We start from the raw sequence: 20,217 nt of genomic DNA on the forward strand, positions 1-20,217 counted from the left end.
GCGGCCCCCCAACGGCCGTCCCCCCAGCAGCTGACAGTGCCACCTCACCCCGCTACAAGCCGCGCAGGACTTGGCACCTACTCATAAGCACACTTTTTATAAGGCTCCTTCGCAACCGGTCCCTCTCTCACTCAACCCATCGCCTTCACTCTCGCAGTGTGGCCGGTCCACAGGCGTAGTGAACCAATCACAGGTACGTATCGTCCCTGGCTACGTTTTGACGAGCTAAAAGCGTTGTTTGTTTTTCTATGTTAATGTAGGTCTCCCTTGGAGAGATCCTGCTAACTTTGCTTCTCCATTTTCCACTGACTTGGCGCCCGTTCTCTGATCTTCCCCAGCCACGACAGAAACCCGCCGACAAAATGCTTTCCACACTCGCCTTCGTCCTCGTGGCTCTGGTCTGCTCCAGCGTCGGTAGAGTTACCGGTAAGTGGCAACATGAACTTGGGTCTGTGGTGCGTTTGTTTGGGTGAAGCATAGAACAGTCTGGTGTTCTTAATACGGCAGAAATTCACCGAGGTAAACCGAAGCCCTTTCTTCACCGACGTTCTCCATTTTGTTAGCCTCTACCAGGCTCCTCGGGTCGCTGGAAAAATAGTAGAAATCCGCCAAATAGACAGAAAACATATCGGAGAAGTTAGCTGGCCAGGGAGTACACCGACCTATCTGTCTATTTCTACTATTTTTCCAGCGACCTGTGGAGCCTGGTAGAGGCTACATTTTGTCACATGTGTCGACCACAGCAACGTTATACATATGACTGTGTAACCAACTAGTTAAAGTGCTGTGAATGATGCAGAAAATGCTCTAGATGTGCAACGTTTAGCCCCCTTTCTTCTGTCTTAGTAGTTTTCTCCATTGTAGTCGTGTCTAGACGAATCAGCGGGTACAAACCTCGTACCTGGCGATCTGGGCCAAACTGTAGGCCTCTGCGACGAGCCCGCGCTTCTCACGGAAAGGAGAAAGAATTCTTTTCTCTGTCGTCTGTGTTTAGCCTAGGTAAACTCCCCAAGGATGTCAGTCCTTCACCAGTCCGCCTCCTGTGGTGGAATTCCCCACGTTCGCATAGGCCAGTCCCACACAATCGTACACTGTGGGCTCTTTCAGTATACAACAAGGCCTTGCGGGCTTCTTCAGTGTGTTTTGCGGCCTTCCGGGCTCCTTAAGTGTGTTTTCGCGATATTTGTAGGACCTTTCACTAGAATAACGCCTTGCGGACCAAGGTGTTGCGGACCGACCGGTTTGACAGAAATGTTGGTCTGCAGTGTATTTAAAGTTTGCCGACAGATAGAAGGCGTCGTGGGTGCCTCGCTACGTTTACATGGGTGATACTATTTTGAGGCCTTTGTCTATTGGTTTTCCGAGGCTCGTCCGTCTCTTGTCTGGCTGCCAAATGTTACATACAGGATGGGAAAAGGACGGAATTGTATCCTATATACAACCTTGAACCCTTCCCATCTGCTACTCCTTCACGCTGGGAAGATTAAAGAGGGTCTGCATGGGGGGTCTCGGCAACGCTTTATCGCGTTTTCAGGCGAACCCCCTACGTATAACGCTAAAATTAAGGAAGGCACCAGGGAAGGCACTTACGCAAAAAGTTGGTCGCCTCGCTACGAATAGCGTGAATAAGACGACTTTACCTACGGACTACGGGAAATCAAAAAGCCTGGCTATACCTTACGGAAAAAGGGCATGCATGCCCTCATTAAACGGGCATAGACGTGCCTTGCCATGCCAGCAGCCTACGGAGGGCGACGACAGAGTCGAGGTGACCTCGGGCTGACATTCACCACCCAGCCCTGGACATGGACGTAGTTAATCAGTAGTAGCCTCCATCAGGCCCTCCTACGGGCGCATGGATCGTAGAATTCGGCAGAAAAATGAATAATTAGCCAGCAGAGTCAGTCCACGGTGAAGATCACATTTCGCCCGTATAACGGAGCCTGCAAATGAAACCCTGGCAAATATTCTCCCTATAGCAGCCGGCGTAGTTAGTCTGGTAGAGACCATAGCCTCTACCAGGCTCCAGAGGCGGTTGGAAAGAGTAGAAATTGGCCAAATAGACAGGAAAACATGCAAGAGTAGTTAGTTTGCTAAATGGGTACAGTTTGCCACTCTAGGATTGCATATTGGACCCTCTCTCCGTTAGCATACTAGTCATTCTATTTGGCCAATTTCTACTATTTTTCCAGCCATCCGCGGGGCCTGGTAGAGGCTATAGAGACCAGCCAATCAGTAAAGAACGGTCCATTTGAGAAGCGGTGTGACGTAGTACAGTAGCACATCTGGAAACAATTGTGTAGTAGGGGGAGCTCACCTCTGTACCCTAATCTGTGACCTGTGACCTCTAGAGGTCCTGAGGCAGATTCGAACGATGATCTGGAACGACCACGGTCGTCTCAGAACATGTAAAATGTCCCCATGAACGAGGGGGAGTGGGGAGAACACATTTCTGAAGTGAGTTTGAACGAACACCTAATCCGATGGTAGATAAGGTCTCATTCATGAGTTTTTTTCGCCCCATAGGCTTACATGCTATAATACGTGTTTTATATTGTAGCAATTATCAATAATAATAGTTTATTGCAAATTCATGCCCGTAGGCTAATTGCATGTTGACAACAACGTCGAAATACAAATGTAAGGTAAAACAAAGGTATACATGAATACAAAATCATTCTATATTGCTATTCTACAGTAAGTTTCTATATCTACGGTACTAATGCGGGGTTTGATTTCTTCTCTGAAAGCAGTGGAAAATAAAAAGTCCCACACTTTCAATGATGAGTGGGTTGGAAGATTTTAAAAGGAATATGAGTTTCTGTGTATTTCTTAATTTAGAAAAGTTTTTGGAAATTTCGGATACTTTCGTGAATAATCTGTTTCTTTCGGTTTCAAATTCGGGACATTCGCATATAAAATGTATTTCATTTTCCACTGCTTTCGTTGCACACTGTTTACATGTTCTGTCCTGGACCGGTAGCTTTTTGTATCTCCCTTTCTCTATTTCTAATGGGTGCGCGCTAATTCTTATCTTACATATTGCCGCACGTTGGTCAAAGTCATTATGATACAGATAATTTTCCATGTCGTAGATCGTTTTTACGTTTTTGTAAAATCTTAGTTTTCCTTCATCTTTCAACAGGTTATGAAAGAATGTTTGAATATACATATCTTCTAATCTTCTTCTTAACAGCGCACATGTCTGTCTAACGTCTATATTAGGGTTGTCGGTATACCAAATGTATGAGTAGCCACAATATATGGACTCGTTCGTAATGAAGCTATAGGAAATGCACCAATGTCATTCTTTCTATGTTGAGAATATTTACCATAGATCATGCAAAAAAATGCCGACACTTTCAAATATCTGTTTATAGCAATTACAATTGGTACTTAGCTACACCAAAAAAAGGCATTTTCTAGCTGGAAGCGCTCGACCGCATCGCCCGAAATGCAAGGCTGTGGACGTCTGACCTCGCGCGCGGCTGCCAAACTTTACCGGCTAATTTCTTCAGTAACAAACAAGCTTTCATCAGTTTGACGCTTGAGATCAGTTGCGCTGGCTAAAAGGGAATTTCCCACCGATGTAAACACACGTTCATGCAGCCGTTCATTTTTTGGGCAACGGACTCTTTGGGAGTAAAAACTCAGGAATGAGACCATAATATTTTGCAAGCCTTCCATATTGTGAAAGAGAGCCATTTCCGTAGATGATATATATTCTGCTCTTTCGTCATCTACTAGGCTGCTAGCCTGGGTGCTCTTACACTCGCTTACTCTCCAAACAGATGTCGCCATGCCAAACATAAAGAAAACGGGACAAAATAGAAGCCCGACAAAAACGCCTAAAATCACGTCAAAAGCAACCTGAGCCGAACCTCTGCTTGGAGAGTAACACTCGCGTACTCGCTTCCCTTTTAGAGTAATTGAATGATACCCAGGCTACTAGGCTGCTAGACCTAGGAGTTTAGAAGGAATATATAATCTCCTTGGGTAGACTATAGTCTGTATATCGCAAACTCCAGCTGTCCGGGGGTTTCTCTCCCCTCCTGGGCGGCTATGCGGTTACAGGGCGGCAAGCCGTTACAGGAGCTTGATTGAGTTCAGGCTAGGTAGACTAGAGCTAAGGCTACCGTGAGCGGTCGACCAGTTAATACATTCTGCCGAATGAAATCTCAATATACTGCATTCTTATTGATCCCGGAGAAGGCGACAGTAGTCGTTGAAAATTTGATCCGTGTATACCTTAGTGTTGGAAGAAGGTTTAGCATTGTACTATGATTACTACCAACACAGATGAGCTTCTGTGATATTGTATATTTGATTAAAAATAGGACCTAGCTCACTTTTTTTTCTTCTATTAATCTTTAGGGTAGTCCCTTCAGTTATCAAAATAACTGTAGTCCCTTCAGTTATCAAAGTAACTGATTTCTGGGAGCCCTATAATCCACGTTTGATTATTGTAGTAATATTTATCACCATCATCAGTGGGGCAAAGTAAATATGCGATGATCAAAACGCTGTTTAAAGTGGTTTTGACACACCGAAGGAAAGTCAAGACTCTGGTTACAGACATCTGTGTCCGCGTTTGACAGTGATAAAAAGATTCTTCGCTGTTGTCTGGCATTTGCGAGAATCAGGGGGTTACTTCAGGGCCAAGAGAACACAGGCCCACCGCGATCAAACGTGCCAGAGCTGCTTTAATTGGCCCCCAAAAAGGCGTAATTCTCCTCGGGAGGGACAAAGTTTCATGGGAACTGAAACTCGACTTCCCCGCGGATGTGAGGTCCTGCCACCGCGGGTCACTGCTATGCCTTGGAACCATCTATTTTCTGGTCCAAGCAGATATAGACAGGCTAGCCTGGATGCCAGACTCACAATCTCTAAAATAATGATGATAGGCATCCAGGCTATAGACAGGAAAAATCTTAACGTTTCTAAAAGCCCCTCTCACTGGACCCGCGGCACGCTGGCGGCGACGCTGCGGCCGATCGAATTGACAAAGCACTCAACGAATTTCATCGACAAAAAACGAATTTTTTAAAGCTTTTTAACACTGTTTTCAGTCGTCCCCCCTCTCACTGGACCCGCGACGCGTTGGCGACCTCAGCTCACTGTGTCCTAGATTGAATTTGAGTTAGCCTTGACTTTACAATGGGAATACCATGCAAAACGTACAAGTATGACTAAAAAGACAACAAAGCACACAAAGCGTAAAAAGATTCGTTTTTTTATCGATGGAATTCGTTTAGCACGGTGTCAAATCGCTCGGTCGCAGCGAGGTCGCCAACATGTCCAGTGAGAGGGGGGCTTTACGAAATGCTATCCCTTGATCTAGTTTATTGTCCAGGCTATTGCGAAATTCCAGGTCAATGTAGTATCAAGAGGAAATTATCTGCTAGGAAATGGTGCCATTCCTACATCCGATATGACTGTTGATAAAGATAAAGAACCATGCACCTAGTTAGCTGGGGCCACCCGCGTCTATTCCCAACTTTAAAGGATATGGTTTGCCTGTGGCTTCTTATACAGCTTAGATTCAGAAGTAGGATCTGATGCCGTTGCCCAGACCTTAATTGTCTTCGCCCTGTGCCTCTCTGCCTCTGATTGTCGAGACACAGATTATATGACAACTTTGTAAATACGAATTACGAAAGATAGCGGATGCTGTCTGAAACGTCCGACCGTCCGACCGTTTCAACATTTCATTCAGTTTCTTGAGTAACTTTTTTTGCGCATATTGCCCTACTCAGGGTTTCTCAGACAAGTTAACTACGTACGATGAACCTCTGTATTTGACAGTAGCCACTTGACAAGACGGTGTACCTAGCCTGGGTGCCATCCTAGTTCAACCGGGGCTCCTATACTCGCTACCCTAAAATTATAGGATGGCTTTAGGGTAGCGAGTGTAGGAGCCCCGGTAGAAATAGGATGGCACCCAGGCTAATCTGAGCCATAGGCGTCATCAAAATTATGACAATTTCTAAAAAATGAGCAGCACAGGCTCTCTTTTGTAGCTTTGTAGCTCTGCCAGCACATCATCGGTCAATCCTACAGTAGTCTCCAAGCAGAGGTTGTTGTGGGAAATTATAACCTTCTTATCATATACCCCGTCGGGAGAGCTGACAAAAACGGGGCACAATTTTCCCCATGAACCTCTGCTTGGAGAGTATTCAATCCCTGAGCAATGTCAACTCAAAGACAAAAGGAAGGCGTTGGCCTGTGCCGGATGGCCGGCCCGCTGACTTCGGCATGCGCCGGAAGTGCCGCTTCCCCGGGTTCAGTGTGACTCAAGGTTACTCTAGGTTGGCGCCAAGGTCACGACATCGTTACCCGGTTACCAACAACACCTGAGGAGAAATGAAATACTGACTGGAATATATAGTTTCTCGAATGTGTGTGACTGTGTGTGTATGTTTGTGAACAGCATTAAGTAGAGTTGTGGATGGGTCTTTCTGATATGTTGGTAAGTGTTTGAAAATGATGAAATGGTTAGATTACCCCCCCCCCCACACACCCCAGCGGCTTTCCAAGATACTGCAGCAGAACTTCCGGTTTTGGTACTCTTGTTCTGGACAGGCTATGGTAATGATAGATAGCTGTAGGGGTCGTGAGGAAGAAGTCTCTTAGGGCTGGTCCAGCTACATTTTACAATGCCATCAGCTTTACAATATGAGATGCTTATTAATAACTTGTGATCTTGACGTTCCTGTTGACAGAAATCGACCTGCTGGATACGCTTCCCCAAAGGCACGGATCCCTACCGGACGGAGTGACGGTCACAAAGGGGGTCACCCCGGACTTTGGATACGCTTACAGCTTCGATGGAAACCGCGTGCCAAGGTAACGTTACTGTGTCTTATCTGCACTCACCTCTTTCAGCAAGGTATACGCCTTTTAATATCGCAGAGATATCGCGGGTGTAACGTTAGCTAATTCATAAACGGAATGAAACAAGAGTTCGAAGAAGCCACGAGTAGTTTCTCGTATGTCTTGTTTAATAGTAGTCCATTAATCATAAAGATAAGGTTTTGATTGACATTGCACTGTCTATGCATGCATTGATAACTTCCTGTCACTGGGTGTGGCTATCATATGCAAAATACATAACTGCGAAAATACAAACAGACAAACCCAAAAAATTTTCTCTGTGAATTAGCAGCCTCTTCCATTGACCCCATGACCTGGACTGTCATGGCGGATTAACGGCTAGTTCTACCACCTCTGAACTATACTTCCTGTCACTCGACAATTCTGACCTCTGCGGTCATCTTCCCACTCACTGACTCCAGGTCACTACTGAAGGTGTATTCAAATAACAAAGGACACACACAAACACAAACAAACAAACAAACAAACAGATCGAAAACCTAGACACGAAGACATAGACTATAGATGATCCTTTTCAATTTTTCCGGCTTACCACTTCATAGTAGATTACAAAATACAGTACTGTAAATGCACTTAAGTTCGCGTTGTTTTTATTTCGCGCTGAGGCGAAAATGGTGTTTTCGCGGTGGTTTTTTAAGTTCACAGCAGCGCTATAGTCACATACTGGTACAGTATTGGACAAAACTGTTTTCGGTGGCTTTAAGTTCGCGGTGAAACGGTCACCGCGAAAACCGCGAACACAAAACCACCGCGAACATTTCTGCATTTAAAGTATTTGTATTAAACCACCTGTTGAATGTGTCCCTTCTCTGTAGCCTGGTGGCAAACCGGACGTACTTCACGCAGCTCCTCAGGGGCGTAGACACCGGAAATGACGTGTTCGTCATGGCCAATGTCAAGATGGCCCCGAAAACTACTGGCGTGCTGTTCGGCGTCTACGCCATGGAAGGTCACAGACAGTACTTTGACGTCGTCTTAAATGGCAAGACAAACAAAGGTAAGGAAATATTGATATACAATATACAATAAGCCCATTCGTGATTCCGACTACGCATGTGCAGTGTCAAAGGTGAAGGCCCCTGGTTTGTAAACAGTTCTCATATCGACATTGTCTAGATTCGCATAACAACGTCCAGACGGGTTTTGTTTACGTCTCAGGGGCCTTTACCTTTGAAACTGCACATGCGTAGTCGGAATTACGAATGGACTTATTTACCTTATTGTCGCGTATTTGGTTTCGTAAACCTTTCACCTTTTATACGTTAATTGAGGTTTTAGACATCCAGGTAATGAAAATAAAGATACACATTACAAACGTTATCACTCAAGCAATTAGACAGATTTTTAACCCCAGTATTCAGACGTTAGATTTTAAGAAAAATTCACCTGTCATATGTGAATGCACGTAAAGCCAAGCAAATGACACTGGCACACCCACACACGCTAGCGCGCTCACATTTTAGTTTTTAGCAGTAACAGATAAAGCTACGGCATACATGATAGGCTCAATGCCATTGAACCGGGAAGAAGGCGGTAGCCTGAGTTCTAAACACAAGACGCACCGGTCTTTGACTATCCTTATTTCTCAAATTAACTACTGTGTGACTTCGTAATGTGACGACTCCCTTTACCCATTGTCACGATGACTTCAAAGACTTCGCTGCAGGAAAGACCCTATCTTCTGAAACGTGTTGATAAGGACTCCAAATTGCTACCTGTGTTGGGTTGTCTTAGGTAATCGCAGACATGAAGGCGTGCCTTACCGCCGGATATAAGAACCACATGTCGACTGATTGGCTGATTAACTTCACATTTATCTTTAGCGGGGCCCACCGTGATTTGTAGTTGGCACTGTGAGGCGGGATGTCGTTGATCTCGCACTAGTAACACTTGATGAAAAGCGGATTCAATTTGTGATAGGTTGAGTAGACGCAAAGTAGACGTTGTACAGTGTTGTAGTTGGCACTGTGAGGAAGACTGTCGTTGACCTGGCACTACTAGTAATGCTTTGGTCCCAAATGCGCCGGTGCCCGTCGGGGGTGTGGTCTTTTTTTTTTTACTTCGGTTTTGGACAGACAAGGACGACGTGGAACTGCACTCAAGTTTTTCATAACTTATATTAACAGTGCCACGTACAGATAACAACATACCCATTTTTATTTTTATACACCTGGCTGGGCGAAGTGAGGAAAGTCGTGTAATGTGCCTTTCCCAAGGGTACAACATCGGTGGCGTCAGGGGGATTCGAACTCGGGACCTCTTGGTTCTGAGTCGAACAGGGGGGTGTACATGTAGTCCCGGCCGGGCCCCGAAGCCACAACTTTGTCCCGGTAGACTGCCGGGTACCGTGTGGGTACCTCCTGGTGCTCACACGATTAGCTCACGGCATCTATTTGTTACCGGGTCCCGCGTTCAGTTTAAGCCTGAGTTGAATTAATTCGGGATCCAAAGACATGCCCCATAATAGCCCGGCAACCGCTGAGTGTCCGACGGAGCCACGTAGGTGTCACGCCGGAAAATGCCCAAAACAGCCCGTGAACAACCCGGCGGGGCCCCTTTTCCAATTGGGACCTAAGCATAACACATAATGAAAAGCGGATTCAATTTGTGGGTAGACGAAGGTGGGCAGGTTTTTCCATGGTTCTCAGTGTCTGTGACTTTGATGTTGAGGTCTGTTCCAATCTACTGCTGCATGATGTTAGCCTCCACCAGGCTTTCCTACGGGGGTATGGATCGTAGAATTCGATCGGGAAAAGGGGGAAATAACTGGCCAGTAGAGTTAGTCCACGGTAAGGTTAACAATGCACCCTATGGACTTCACTCAGGTGTAAATGAGTACCTAGATTCGGTTAGTGACGTCCCTCGGATAGGACGTTAAATGGAGGTCCCGTGTTTGATTATAGCCACACCTTGAGCACGTAAAAGAACCCACCTCACTTATCTAAAAGAGTAGGGGTCCTTCCCGGTGTGAGTGGTTCAAAACCTACAGTCCTATGGCTGCACATGGGGTCGCCCTTACCGGTAGTAATAGCATCCGCGGCCAGTTGGGCAACCCTGGCATGTACATGCTGAACCAATAAATAAATGGCGTAGTTATGGTAGAGACCAGCATGATGTATGATCCGCCCGTGCCTGCTGCGTGCACGTGCCGCCCTCACTGCCACACCTGTCGTGTTTCTTCTGGCACGTGTCATGTCCAATCCATCGTTCGGTGCCTCATCACACGTGCACGTACATAAACGTCAGGATCGATGTAGGTGATGTGTAGCGGAAAGAGTCAACGAACTTCAAACACTGAAGTCCCGTTCTACGTCACTTTTTGGCACGGCGCTACTAGGCACAAATGTGATCCGGTCATGCACGTTTAAAAAAACTGCTACGCACGATGTAGATGTATTCTTTTGTGGCCTTCATGAAATACAGATTTGGCTTGCACCTTACCTTATGGAAGGAGAGAATGAAATATTAAACTCAAAGTTTTTATTGGCAACGTGAGACGAAGGATGCCTTGCATATTTCACCATGATCGTCTGTCTAATAGCCGGTTCAAACCTTACGAAACAGGCGGAGTCTAGTGCCCAGGCCCCCGCCCAGTGCAGCCTTTACGTTACTTGCCAAGACGGTGTGAGAAAAAGGAGGAGATAGTCGTTGAACTACCTGTGTCTGACATTTGTCTGGTCAGTACCAAGTTGAACTGAGGCTGTTCCACGTCTGTCTGGCTGTCAGCGGGATTGGACATGGTCTACAGCTCCTGCCAGTTGGCAGAGAAATTTTGTGGATGCGTTTCGTCTGGACGATCGCGACATTGACAGTTGTTCTTAACCTATATTGAGGGGTGGATTGTGGTTGAAGCCAAGTTTAGGAAACGCTCTCTAAAGTGCAGGTTGCTGTACACTAAAATGTGATTTTTAAAACAGTTCATAGTGTGCGTAGTCCAGTGGCAGGTTGGTGACCCTGCGAGTTCGAATCTTGACTCTGTCGCTCACCCGACATGCACGCTACTCTTGCAAGTCGCAGTCCTTAGAAACTGTTCATTGTACTTGTGGAAAAGCTATGGGAATGAATTTCCCAGGTACAATGAGCCTGTAAATACTAGTACTGTACATATGTAGCGCCCGTCTTCTCTACCACTAGCGGAAGAGTAGCTCAACTGTTCATTGAGTTCATTTGAACTCTTCGAATCCTTGTCTTTCTTTCTTTCTTTCTTTCGTTCTCTCTTTCTTTCATCATGTCATGTGTATCTATCTCCACTCTCTTTAACCCCCACCCCCTGGCAAACCTCCATGGTCCTTCCCTAGCATGATTTATCACCAACAAACTTGTCCTGTCTCTGGGTGCACCGTCCTAAACAAGGCCCTTTTTGTTCTTCGCTCATCCGAATCCCTTACATGGAGGTGACAGTTACCAGGTGTCTGCACGAACGGTTCATCAGTTCCTGATGTCGGACAGAGATAGCCTACTGTTCGCAGAATTTCTGTACAACCGCACAGGTCATCTCAGGTCATCTCGGGACACTGTTCCTCATGGGCGGTCACAAGATGCAGCTTCCTCGGGGGGTCGCTTATAGCCTGAGTGTCATCCTGTTTCAGTTCCAGGCTTTACCTTCACAAACGTTTGTGAAGGTAAAGCCTGGAACTGAAACAGGATGACACTCAGGCTAGGTCGCTTAAGCCGGCGTCACAATTCATGCGACCGTCTGCCGAATTTGTAGATCGCCCGTACCATCTCTTGGACAAGGACGAAGTCAAAATCGACTAACCTGGTAAAAGGCCAATATTTGGATCAACTTTGATTTCTCAAAGATCGCCCGAAGCCCGCGTAATCGACAGGACGTCGGCCGTACTTCGGCCGAAAACTCACATTTGAAGCTCGCCAACACGTCGGCCGAGCTGACTGATTTCTTATTTGTGACGGGGGCTTTATAGATATGCCGAAACCTTCCACCTCATTGTCATCCATTTGCCCTTTCTCGCTACTTACTAATTTCCTTACTTGAGCTAAACTGGTTCAAGATCACTTTATTTTACTTTGTAAATAACGTGCGTAGTCCAGTGGTTAGTGACTCTGCCTCTGGACCAGGAAGTCGTGAGTTCGAATCCAGGCTGTGTCACTCACCCGACATGCACTCTACTGGAAAGGGTCGTAGTCCTTAGGTTCAATGTCTGTCCATTGTAGTCTCTACTAGACTAACTACGCCAGCTATAGGGAGAACATTTGCCAGGGAAGTTTGGTCACCAGAGGGTTTCATTTATTAATCCTTGCCGTGGACTACTGGCCGATTTTTCCTTTTTTGCCGAATTCTACGATCTATTCGCCCGTAGGAAGGCCTGGTGGAGGCTATGTTCTTTGTGCTTGGTGAAAAGAGCTAGGCGAGTTCTTCCGGTGCAATGAGCTTGTGAATGCTATACTGGAGCAAGAGGACTCTAGCCTGGGTGCCATCCTATTTCTACCGGGGCTCCTACATTCGCTTCCCTGTAGGAGCCCCGGTAGAAATAGGATGGCACCCAGGCTAAGAGGACTCCTGCCTGGCCGAAGGATCTACTCTATCTACTTTTCGTGAAAACGGGGCATATGATGAAAAGGTCACAATCTTCTCCACCAACCTCTGCTTGGAGAGTACTCTACTTTACTCTACATATCGCCTGTATTCTCTGTCGCCATCAGTGCTAGTGGAAGAGTAGCTCGACCGGTTACTGAGTTCATCTGAGCTACACTCGTACAAGATCACTTTAATTCTTTCTCTACTAAGGCCATGTTGATTTGACTATGTGGATGACATCCGCGCGCCCATCAATTTTCGTCCCCCCCTCCCAAAAAAATTCGGTCATACTGTAAATCGTGAAAAGCAGCTGCAAATTAAGAAAATACATGCTGTACATTGCAAAGAAAATATTTCAGAAAACGGATACTAATGTCGAAGAGTACTAAAGTTGGTTCCAAAGTCATAGAAGAAGTTTTGAAAGAAGAAAAAAAGAAGAATCTTTCTTGCGGTGTTTGGTTGTTTGTTTGTTTGTTTATTTGTTATACCAGAAACATAATCTGTGTATTTAGTTTTGTTCATCCTTCTCCTGACCACGTAGATTTCATAATGAAAGAAACTTTTTTTTTTGAAACTTTTTTTATTCGCTCGCTCGCATCAGTTTTGGGGTTCCCAGAGGATGTCATCCATATAATCAAATCAACATGGCCTCACATAACGTTCTGGTTGCACTCTGTACATTCCATCTGCTGTAGTGATGGGTGATCAATCGTACCGTGACTGTGCGATCCTGAAATCTTCAGGTTTCCTCAACTAAAGGAAACCCAAGCAATATTGGGGTCCGAAGAATTGGATTTTAAAAGTCAAATTATTTAGTCACATCTATACATGATTAGTTCAAACAACACTATCACAAGGTATAGCGACGTCCATGATGCAAAAATATAACGTTGTTGTGATGTGAGAACTCACTGAAAATCGTCGCCAGGGTTTTTGTAGGCTCACGAAACTAAGGGAATCATCATACGGCACGTCTTGCGTGGATTTTAAGATGGATTTTATTCTCGAACACCGTCGCCATGTCTGATGAAATATATCATATGTTTCGTGAATACTGACAGGTCATAAATCTGCCCCCCTCCCCCAGGACTCCACCCACCGCCGCGGGGTGTCATGGGTACTTACGTCTTGTGTGATTTATGTACTCATTATTTATAGCCAATATACTGTAAATGCAGAAATGTTCGCGGTAGTTTTATGTTCACGGTTTTCGCGGCGAGCGTTTCACCGCGAACTTTAAACCACCCCGAACCTTTTTGTCCAATACGGTAGCAGTGTGTGACAATAGCGCTGCCGCGAACTTAAAACCACCGCGAACACTCTATTTTCGCCTTAGCGCGAAATAAAAAGGCATGTACAGTATTCCCCTGTCAATTAAAAGTAGCCATATGTCTTGAGCAGATTTGTCACAAGTGTTATACTGAGACATCGATATACGATATCTTTAAGATGAACCTATACGGTGGCGCCCATCTCCGTTTCGGCAGCCCTGGGCCACACAACTTTGTGCAAGTCACTACAGCAGGGGGCTAGTCCACTGGTAGTGGTGTGTGTTTAACTACCATACTCTTTCCCAAATGCTGAGTGCTAAGCAGAGAAAGCAGTATGTACCATTTTTAGAGTCTTTGGTATGACCCGGCCGGGGTTCGAACTCACAACCTACCGTATGCAAGGCGAACACTCTACCCATCGCACCGGTCACCAATCCTAAATCATTGACCTACTAAGTGTGCAAGAAATGCAGTTTTTAATTAGAACCACGCTAGACCTACACGTGTTTGCGTGTTCAGAAGTAGAGCAGAACATCTCGAGATTTCACGGTCTCCTCGCCTTCCTTTCCCGGTAATCCCAGAGCCACGCGCCGCCCAGAGATCAGGGGAGGGCCGGGACACGTCGCTGACAGAGGAGCGGCATGGCAAATCGTTGAAACGTTTTCTCAGCGTTCGAGCCTTGATTGCCGGGCTCTCGGGGAGGGGTAGCAGTCGGAAGAACACATTCCTGCACGAAGATCGAAGATGCGTTTAGCGCATGTGATTTGCCCTGAGAGTTCTGAGATCAATATCTAGTTTGGAAGTCTGAAAATAAGTTTTGAAAATGCCTCCTCCTCTTCCTCATTAATTTGTCTCACACGGTCCGTCTTCCCAAGGAGTCTTTATAAAACCTCATTGGTATTCCTCCTCAGTTTTTTTATTCATTTGAAGTGCCTAATGTCAAAATTTGTAGTTACCATTCTTGTGTGAGTGTACGCTTGTTTCAACACATCAGCCAGTCAGTCGGGCGAGCGTACACTCACGATCACGACGATGTTAGCAAGGCTAGAACGGAAGTGCCCATTTGTATCCAATATAATATATCAAGCAAAGTGTCTAAATGTTTTATTTCTTTTCAACGTAGTTTTCTTACACATCCTCATTTTTCTCTATTGACGTTTCCGTAGCTACTCGTGGGTAGAGAAAAAGTTGAAAACCTAAGAGAATTTGTTAAATTGACTTACCAACCTGACCAAACCATTAACAGATGTTCTATTCTTTATCCTAAGTGACTGTGAACTTCTTGAGAGGAGAGGAGCAGGCGTCCCTCCACCTGGGGAAGACTCCCATCGCTGACAACAAGTGGCACTCCGTCCTGGTGCGCATCTCTGACGTGCTGCACGACTCCAACACCGTGGAGGTGTACGTGGACTGTAACCTGGACGATAAGGTAAAGACCCCCCTCTCACTGGACCCGCGGCACGCTGGCGGCGTCGCTGCGTCCTAAACTGGATTTGTGTTACTCTTGACTTTACAATAGGAATATCATTCAAAACGTACAAGTATGACCAAAAAGAAAACAAAACACACAAAGCTTTAAAAAATATTTTTTTTGTCGATGAAATTCGTTGAGTGCATTGGCAATTCGATCGGCCGCAGCGATGCCGCCAGCGTGCCGCGGGTCCAGTGAGAGGGGGGGGGGGGGCTACATAGGCGGTCTTGTCATATCCTCCATAGCAGGCTCTTTGGGCCTTTTTTGTGTGCTCATAGGTAAAGGTAAAGCAGTCATCCTCAATTGAGGTGAAGCATGATGCTTTTTCAAGGAGCTAGTGGTAGTGCAATGCAGCTTCGCCACGGCTCGCGTTTTTTGGCCAAGCACACCGGGTCACCCCTACTCTTCTCGATAAGTGTGCTGGGTTCTTTTACGTGCAGAGGTTTGACGCTTGAGGCATGTGTCCGAAGCTCCCTCATACACGGGGCCGCCGGCTTTACGTCACCATGCGAAATGACGAATGCAATCCCTTACAACATGTCCGAGCTGCTCATGATACACTTTTTGCTGATGACTTCTTTTTGTACTGTACAAACGACCCAGTACAAAAAGAAGTCATCAGCATAAAGTGTATTATGACTTATGAGCCAACAAAAGGCCCAGAGAGCATGCTATGGAGGCTAGTCTTTTCATACATAGTAGGTAGCAGTAGTAGGCATCCTTCTATGGTGCTGTGGCCGTGTGGAGCGTCTTGTGTGACTTGTCAGTCCAATCCTTGCGTGGCAGTCCCGGCCACAGTTTTAACATATAAAGGTAGTAGGGTTGTCATCTTAAAGCTTTGTTTATGCTTCAACTCGTTAGAGTAAGGAGGTTATTTAACCTCCTTGGTTAGAGTAAGAAGTATGTATGTATGTATGTTGTTGTTGTTGTCTTTACCTATAGGGTATACGGTAACTCACTATAGGTAGCCTGCATGGTTTGTACCTTGATGCACGGAAGTACGATATACAAACCGGTGTTCCTTGCCAGCAAGTCATTGCGCCTGGGTGTTGGGAAGTACTAGTACTCTGTGGATAGACCCTCTAAATCATTCGAAAAGCGAGACAGAATTACCCATACATGACTTTAAATTGTAACAAATACACTGGTTTCGAATATATTTTGTACTTAGAATTGTAGGATAGATTAGCCTTGTAGAACAGATTGTTGATTTCATGCCATACATTGTAACGTTGGGTAACATAAATTCGGGATTTTTCCGATAATGGTTGACTGAAATCAATCTAGCAGAACAATAAACCATCCTTTTTTTCTATAATTCTGTCAGTATCATGTACTATCTTTGCACTAATCATATATATGGTAGATTTTGTCTCTAGTCGTGCTGACACCATAATATTTCAACTTGAAACTACCGTCCGCCGCACGCACAATGACGGTGCTGTCGGACAGGGGGGCACATTAATTCGGGAGAGAAGATTCGTCTTGAATATCTTACCGCTAATCACATTTTATACAGCAGCTATTCGTTCCATCCTTGGCTTGAGGAGAGTGCTATGGATATAGACGTGTCCAAGTAAAAAAAATACACGAAAAAACGGCCGTACCGCACACATCAGGCCAGTTCGGGAACAACCCGTGTGTTGAGTCGGTAGAACTTCACTCAAAGTCGGCCCATCGTCATCATCGGGCAACGTGTAACGTTACATTATTCATGGAAAGTTAGCTGGATGCCGTAGTAATGGTTATACTACTATGTCCATGTGTTCCTTGTTGTGTTAGGAGCAAACTTTGAGGAAAATATCGTCTTCAGTCCACTATCACACGCAACATTTAGACAAAAAAGTGTTCCTCACAAACCTTTGTCGTCTGCTTGACGACATGATTCTGGGTAACAATATGGCGGCGGGAAAATACACGTGCCGTAGGTTGTAGCAACAAAGAGGAGTTTTGATGATTGATCACACTTAGAATCCAGTTGCAGGTTAGCAAAAGAGATTGTAATACGTTGTCTTGTAAATAATTGTGTTTAGCAGGCAGGAGATGTGACATTTGTCTTATAAACCAGCGAACAACCTTGCAGTGTGAGTCTCCCACGAAGCCCCCAGACTCTGTCAATAAGGGACGGAGAGTTTTTGACGTCGCCAACTTCTAATGAATGGTTATCGAAGCTTTTCAGACAGTGTTCTGAATGCGTTAGTCTGTCAAGTTTGCATTTCTAGCGGTATTACTGATGTTGCATCTAGCACATATCCCTAAATACCCCGTTTTCGAAAAATCCCGAATTTAAGTACCCCACGAATTTATGTTACCTAACGTTACCATGTACGATTGTTGAGCAATAAAGTTCACTTCACTTCTATACTCTTGGATGTAAATCGAGGGGGGGGGGGGTCATGTGTGTCGTCTTGTTCTATTGGCACCTAATTTGCACCTAGAAAGACTTTGTCGTAACGCTGGCATTGTTGTCACTATGCAGGTGAGGACGAGCGCACCTGTGCTGGAGTCCCTTGGCGCCGACTACCTGGAGACCGTGGCCGAGCTGAGAGTGGCGCAGAGGGGACCTGGCAAGGGGCAGCTCAAGTTCAAGGTGAGTGAAAAATTAGTTGTGAGCCAAGCAGGAAATAGCTTCATCCGTTCTCCTATGGAAACCAAAAGGCCGAGGGCATTTCAGAAGGCTTACTTTTACTGACACTTTAATAAGACATACCGGGATAGAATATGAGAAGTTGACAGGGCTATGTTGGGTGAAATATGTACTAGCTTGTCCCGACTGATACTGATAGGTCGATAGATAGATGGATAGAAGGTTGGTGAGAAAAGAAGCCTAGCCTGGTCTAGCCTCCTTCGCAGACTTCCTGGAACGGCGGCGTAAATATGGGTGTGTGGTTGTGGGCGCCGCCGAGGGAGTTATAGGGCGAAAGTCCCTAAGCCGGCATTAGAGGACCGTGTAAGAAATCGCGTAACACCCCCCCCCCCCCTAATATATACGACGCCGTTCCACGAAGGCTGCGAAGGAGGCTAAGCCTGGTCAATTTGTTGGGACATTTTAAACCAGCAACATGCGCTCAGTCGTAGACAATATTGTTGAATGACAGGATATTACTTGACCCTCTAGAGTGTTCTTAAGCAATGCTGACTAGAAATGGATTATGATGAAACATTCGTCATTGATAGTGTTGTAACGATTCTGCAAGGAAATGTATCAACCATAAGCCCCCCTCTCACTGGACCCGCGGCACGCTGGCGGCGTCGCTGCGTCCTAAACTGGATTTGTGTTACCCTTGACTTTATAATGGGAATATCATGATAACGTACAAGTATGACCAAAAAGACAACAAAACACACAAAGCTGAAAAAGATTTGTTTTTCGTCGATGAAATACGTTGAGTGCTTTGTCAATTCTATCGGCCGCAGCGACGCCGCCAGCGTGCCGCGGGTGCAGTGAGAGGGGGGCTTTACACTCGAGGGATAGTTCAAGAAGGTCTGTAGTTGTCCCGGTTCCGAAAATGTCAAGAGTAATTATCCCCGACAGACAGCATTCACAGATTTGTTACATAATAGCCAATTCACTTGACGGTATCTTGGCTGTACTCACGACGCATTCCCACGACTTCATGCTCAAACGGAAAACAATTGTGGCAAAAGTCAGGGGATGAAACGAGCAATGCCAAGGCCAATGCTCAATCGTGTCATGTTTTTATAAAGCACACTCCTTCCAAATTATTCTCACCTGTTGTTTTGGTAGCGCCGGCATATTGTGTGTCGTTTCTTACCCGGTGGTCCTCGGGACATAGAGACCAGATCACGTCATCATGTGTAGTCTTATTGAAAACTGCTGACTTGAACACGATGGTCTCTGCCCTCAGGCAACAGCCGCGGCAAATAGACTCCGTGTAATCCACAGAAACTTGATGAGGAACAGTTTTTGTTTACGTGGTATAGCTCGGTACAGCTTGCCCTACTTATTGTGCAGCGTCTTTTCTTACACTTCTCAAATATGCGGTGAAATTAGCTGGAATGTACACTGATGTTGACAGACATGGACCTGAGAGAAAAAAGCGATCTTTGTTAGTTGATTTCAGAGAAGAATTAAGTTTATTTCCTGGTACAAAGAACTGTGAAAAAAAAAAAGATTTTAGAGATTTTGCAGAATATGTCCGTTGATAGTTTCAGCAGGTTGGTAGATCACTGGATAACGAAGTATACTACCAAATGTCACGTTTAATTCAAATCGTCACATTGCAGCAGCGACACCTAGCTGCAATGTGAGGTACAGCCAGTTAGTATTGCCCCGAGGAAGGTGACAGACGGTAACCGAAACGTCGACTAGGTACTAACTCTTTCGTTGTGTGCAAAAGTGCAGCGGATAACAAAGTCTCTATACAACCAAAGAGTTAGTACCTAGTCGACGTTTCGCGGCTGCAGTATATATTTTGAAACCAACTTTGTGTATAAAATTTTAAATTTTTTAAATAAGTTTTCAAAATTTTCTAAAGTTTTCAAAAATTTTCAAAATTCAAAGTTTTCAAAATCTTCAAAAGTTGTCAAAATCATATCCAGTTGCTTGAGTAACTATTTTGGTGCAACTGTGTGTAGATGGTTACTAGTATTGAGACTGCGACTTTTGGGTGTCTTTTCACAAAACATCGTCGTGTATCTCTTGACAGGGTACCTTGCAGAACCTTCGGCTGATGTTCAACACAGACCTCCTGTCAGTGCTGCAGTTCCAGGACTGCATGCAGGCACAGGATGGAAGGTCCACTGCGCAGAGAGATGTGATCGGGAATGTCGGTAGGGGGCGCTTCAAAGTTGCGATATTTTGAGATATGGGCATTCTGTTCATCCATGAAAGGCTTACTTGTCAGTGGTATATTACTCATTCCAAAAAAGCGGTCGAATGCAAAAAGCTTAGATTATATTCTATTGCAGTTTTTATCATAATGCTAGTACAGTCAAACCTGCCTAGGCGACCACCTTTTCAACGCGACCACCTGGCCATGGCGACCGCTTTTTCTCGGACCCGAAAATTTTCCCCATAG

At 45.4% G+C, this 20,217-nt stretch overlaps 1 protein-coding gene across 1 annotated transcript in view; it reads left to right on the forward strand.

Annotated features, from left to right (window-relative positions):
- LOC136427361 (cartilage oligomeric matrix protein-like) overlaps positions 1 to 20,217 on the forward strand; it is a 44,145-nt gene continuing 23,928 nt past the window's right edge. Inside the window, exons 1-7 of the mRNA XM_066416183.1 lie at positions 1 to 193; positions 339 to 426; positions 6,723 to 6,846; positions 7,710 to 7,891; positions 14,973 to 15,133; positions 17,655 to 17,765; positions 19,846 to 19,969. Of these exons, the coding sequence (XP_066272280.1) occupies positions 363 to 426; positions 6,723 to 6,846; positions 7,710 to 7,891; positions 14,973 to 15,133; positions 17,655 to 17,765; positions 19,846 to 19,969 (766 nt within the window). The 5' untranslated portion in view covers positions 1 to 193; positions 339 to 362. The remainder of the gene's footprint in view (positions 194 to 338; positions 427 to 6,722; positions 6,847 to 7,709; positions 7,892 to 14,972; positions 15,134 to 17,654; positions 17,766 to 19,845; positions 19,970 to 20,217) is intronic.

Source organism: Branchiostoma lanceolatum, chromosome 2, assembly GCF_035083965.1.
Source record: "Branchiostoma lanceolatum isolate klBraLanc5 chromosome 2, klBraLanc5.hap2, whole genome shotgun sequence".
In the NCBI taxonomy this organism is placed as follows: domain Eukaryota; kingdom Metazoa; phylum Chordata; class Leptocardii; order Amphioxiformes; family Branchiostomatidae; genus Branchiostoma; species Branchiostoma lanceolatum.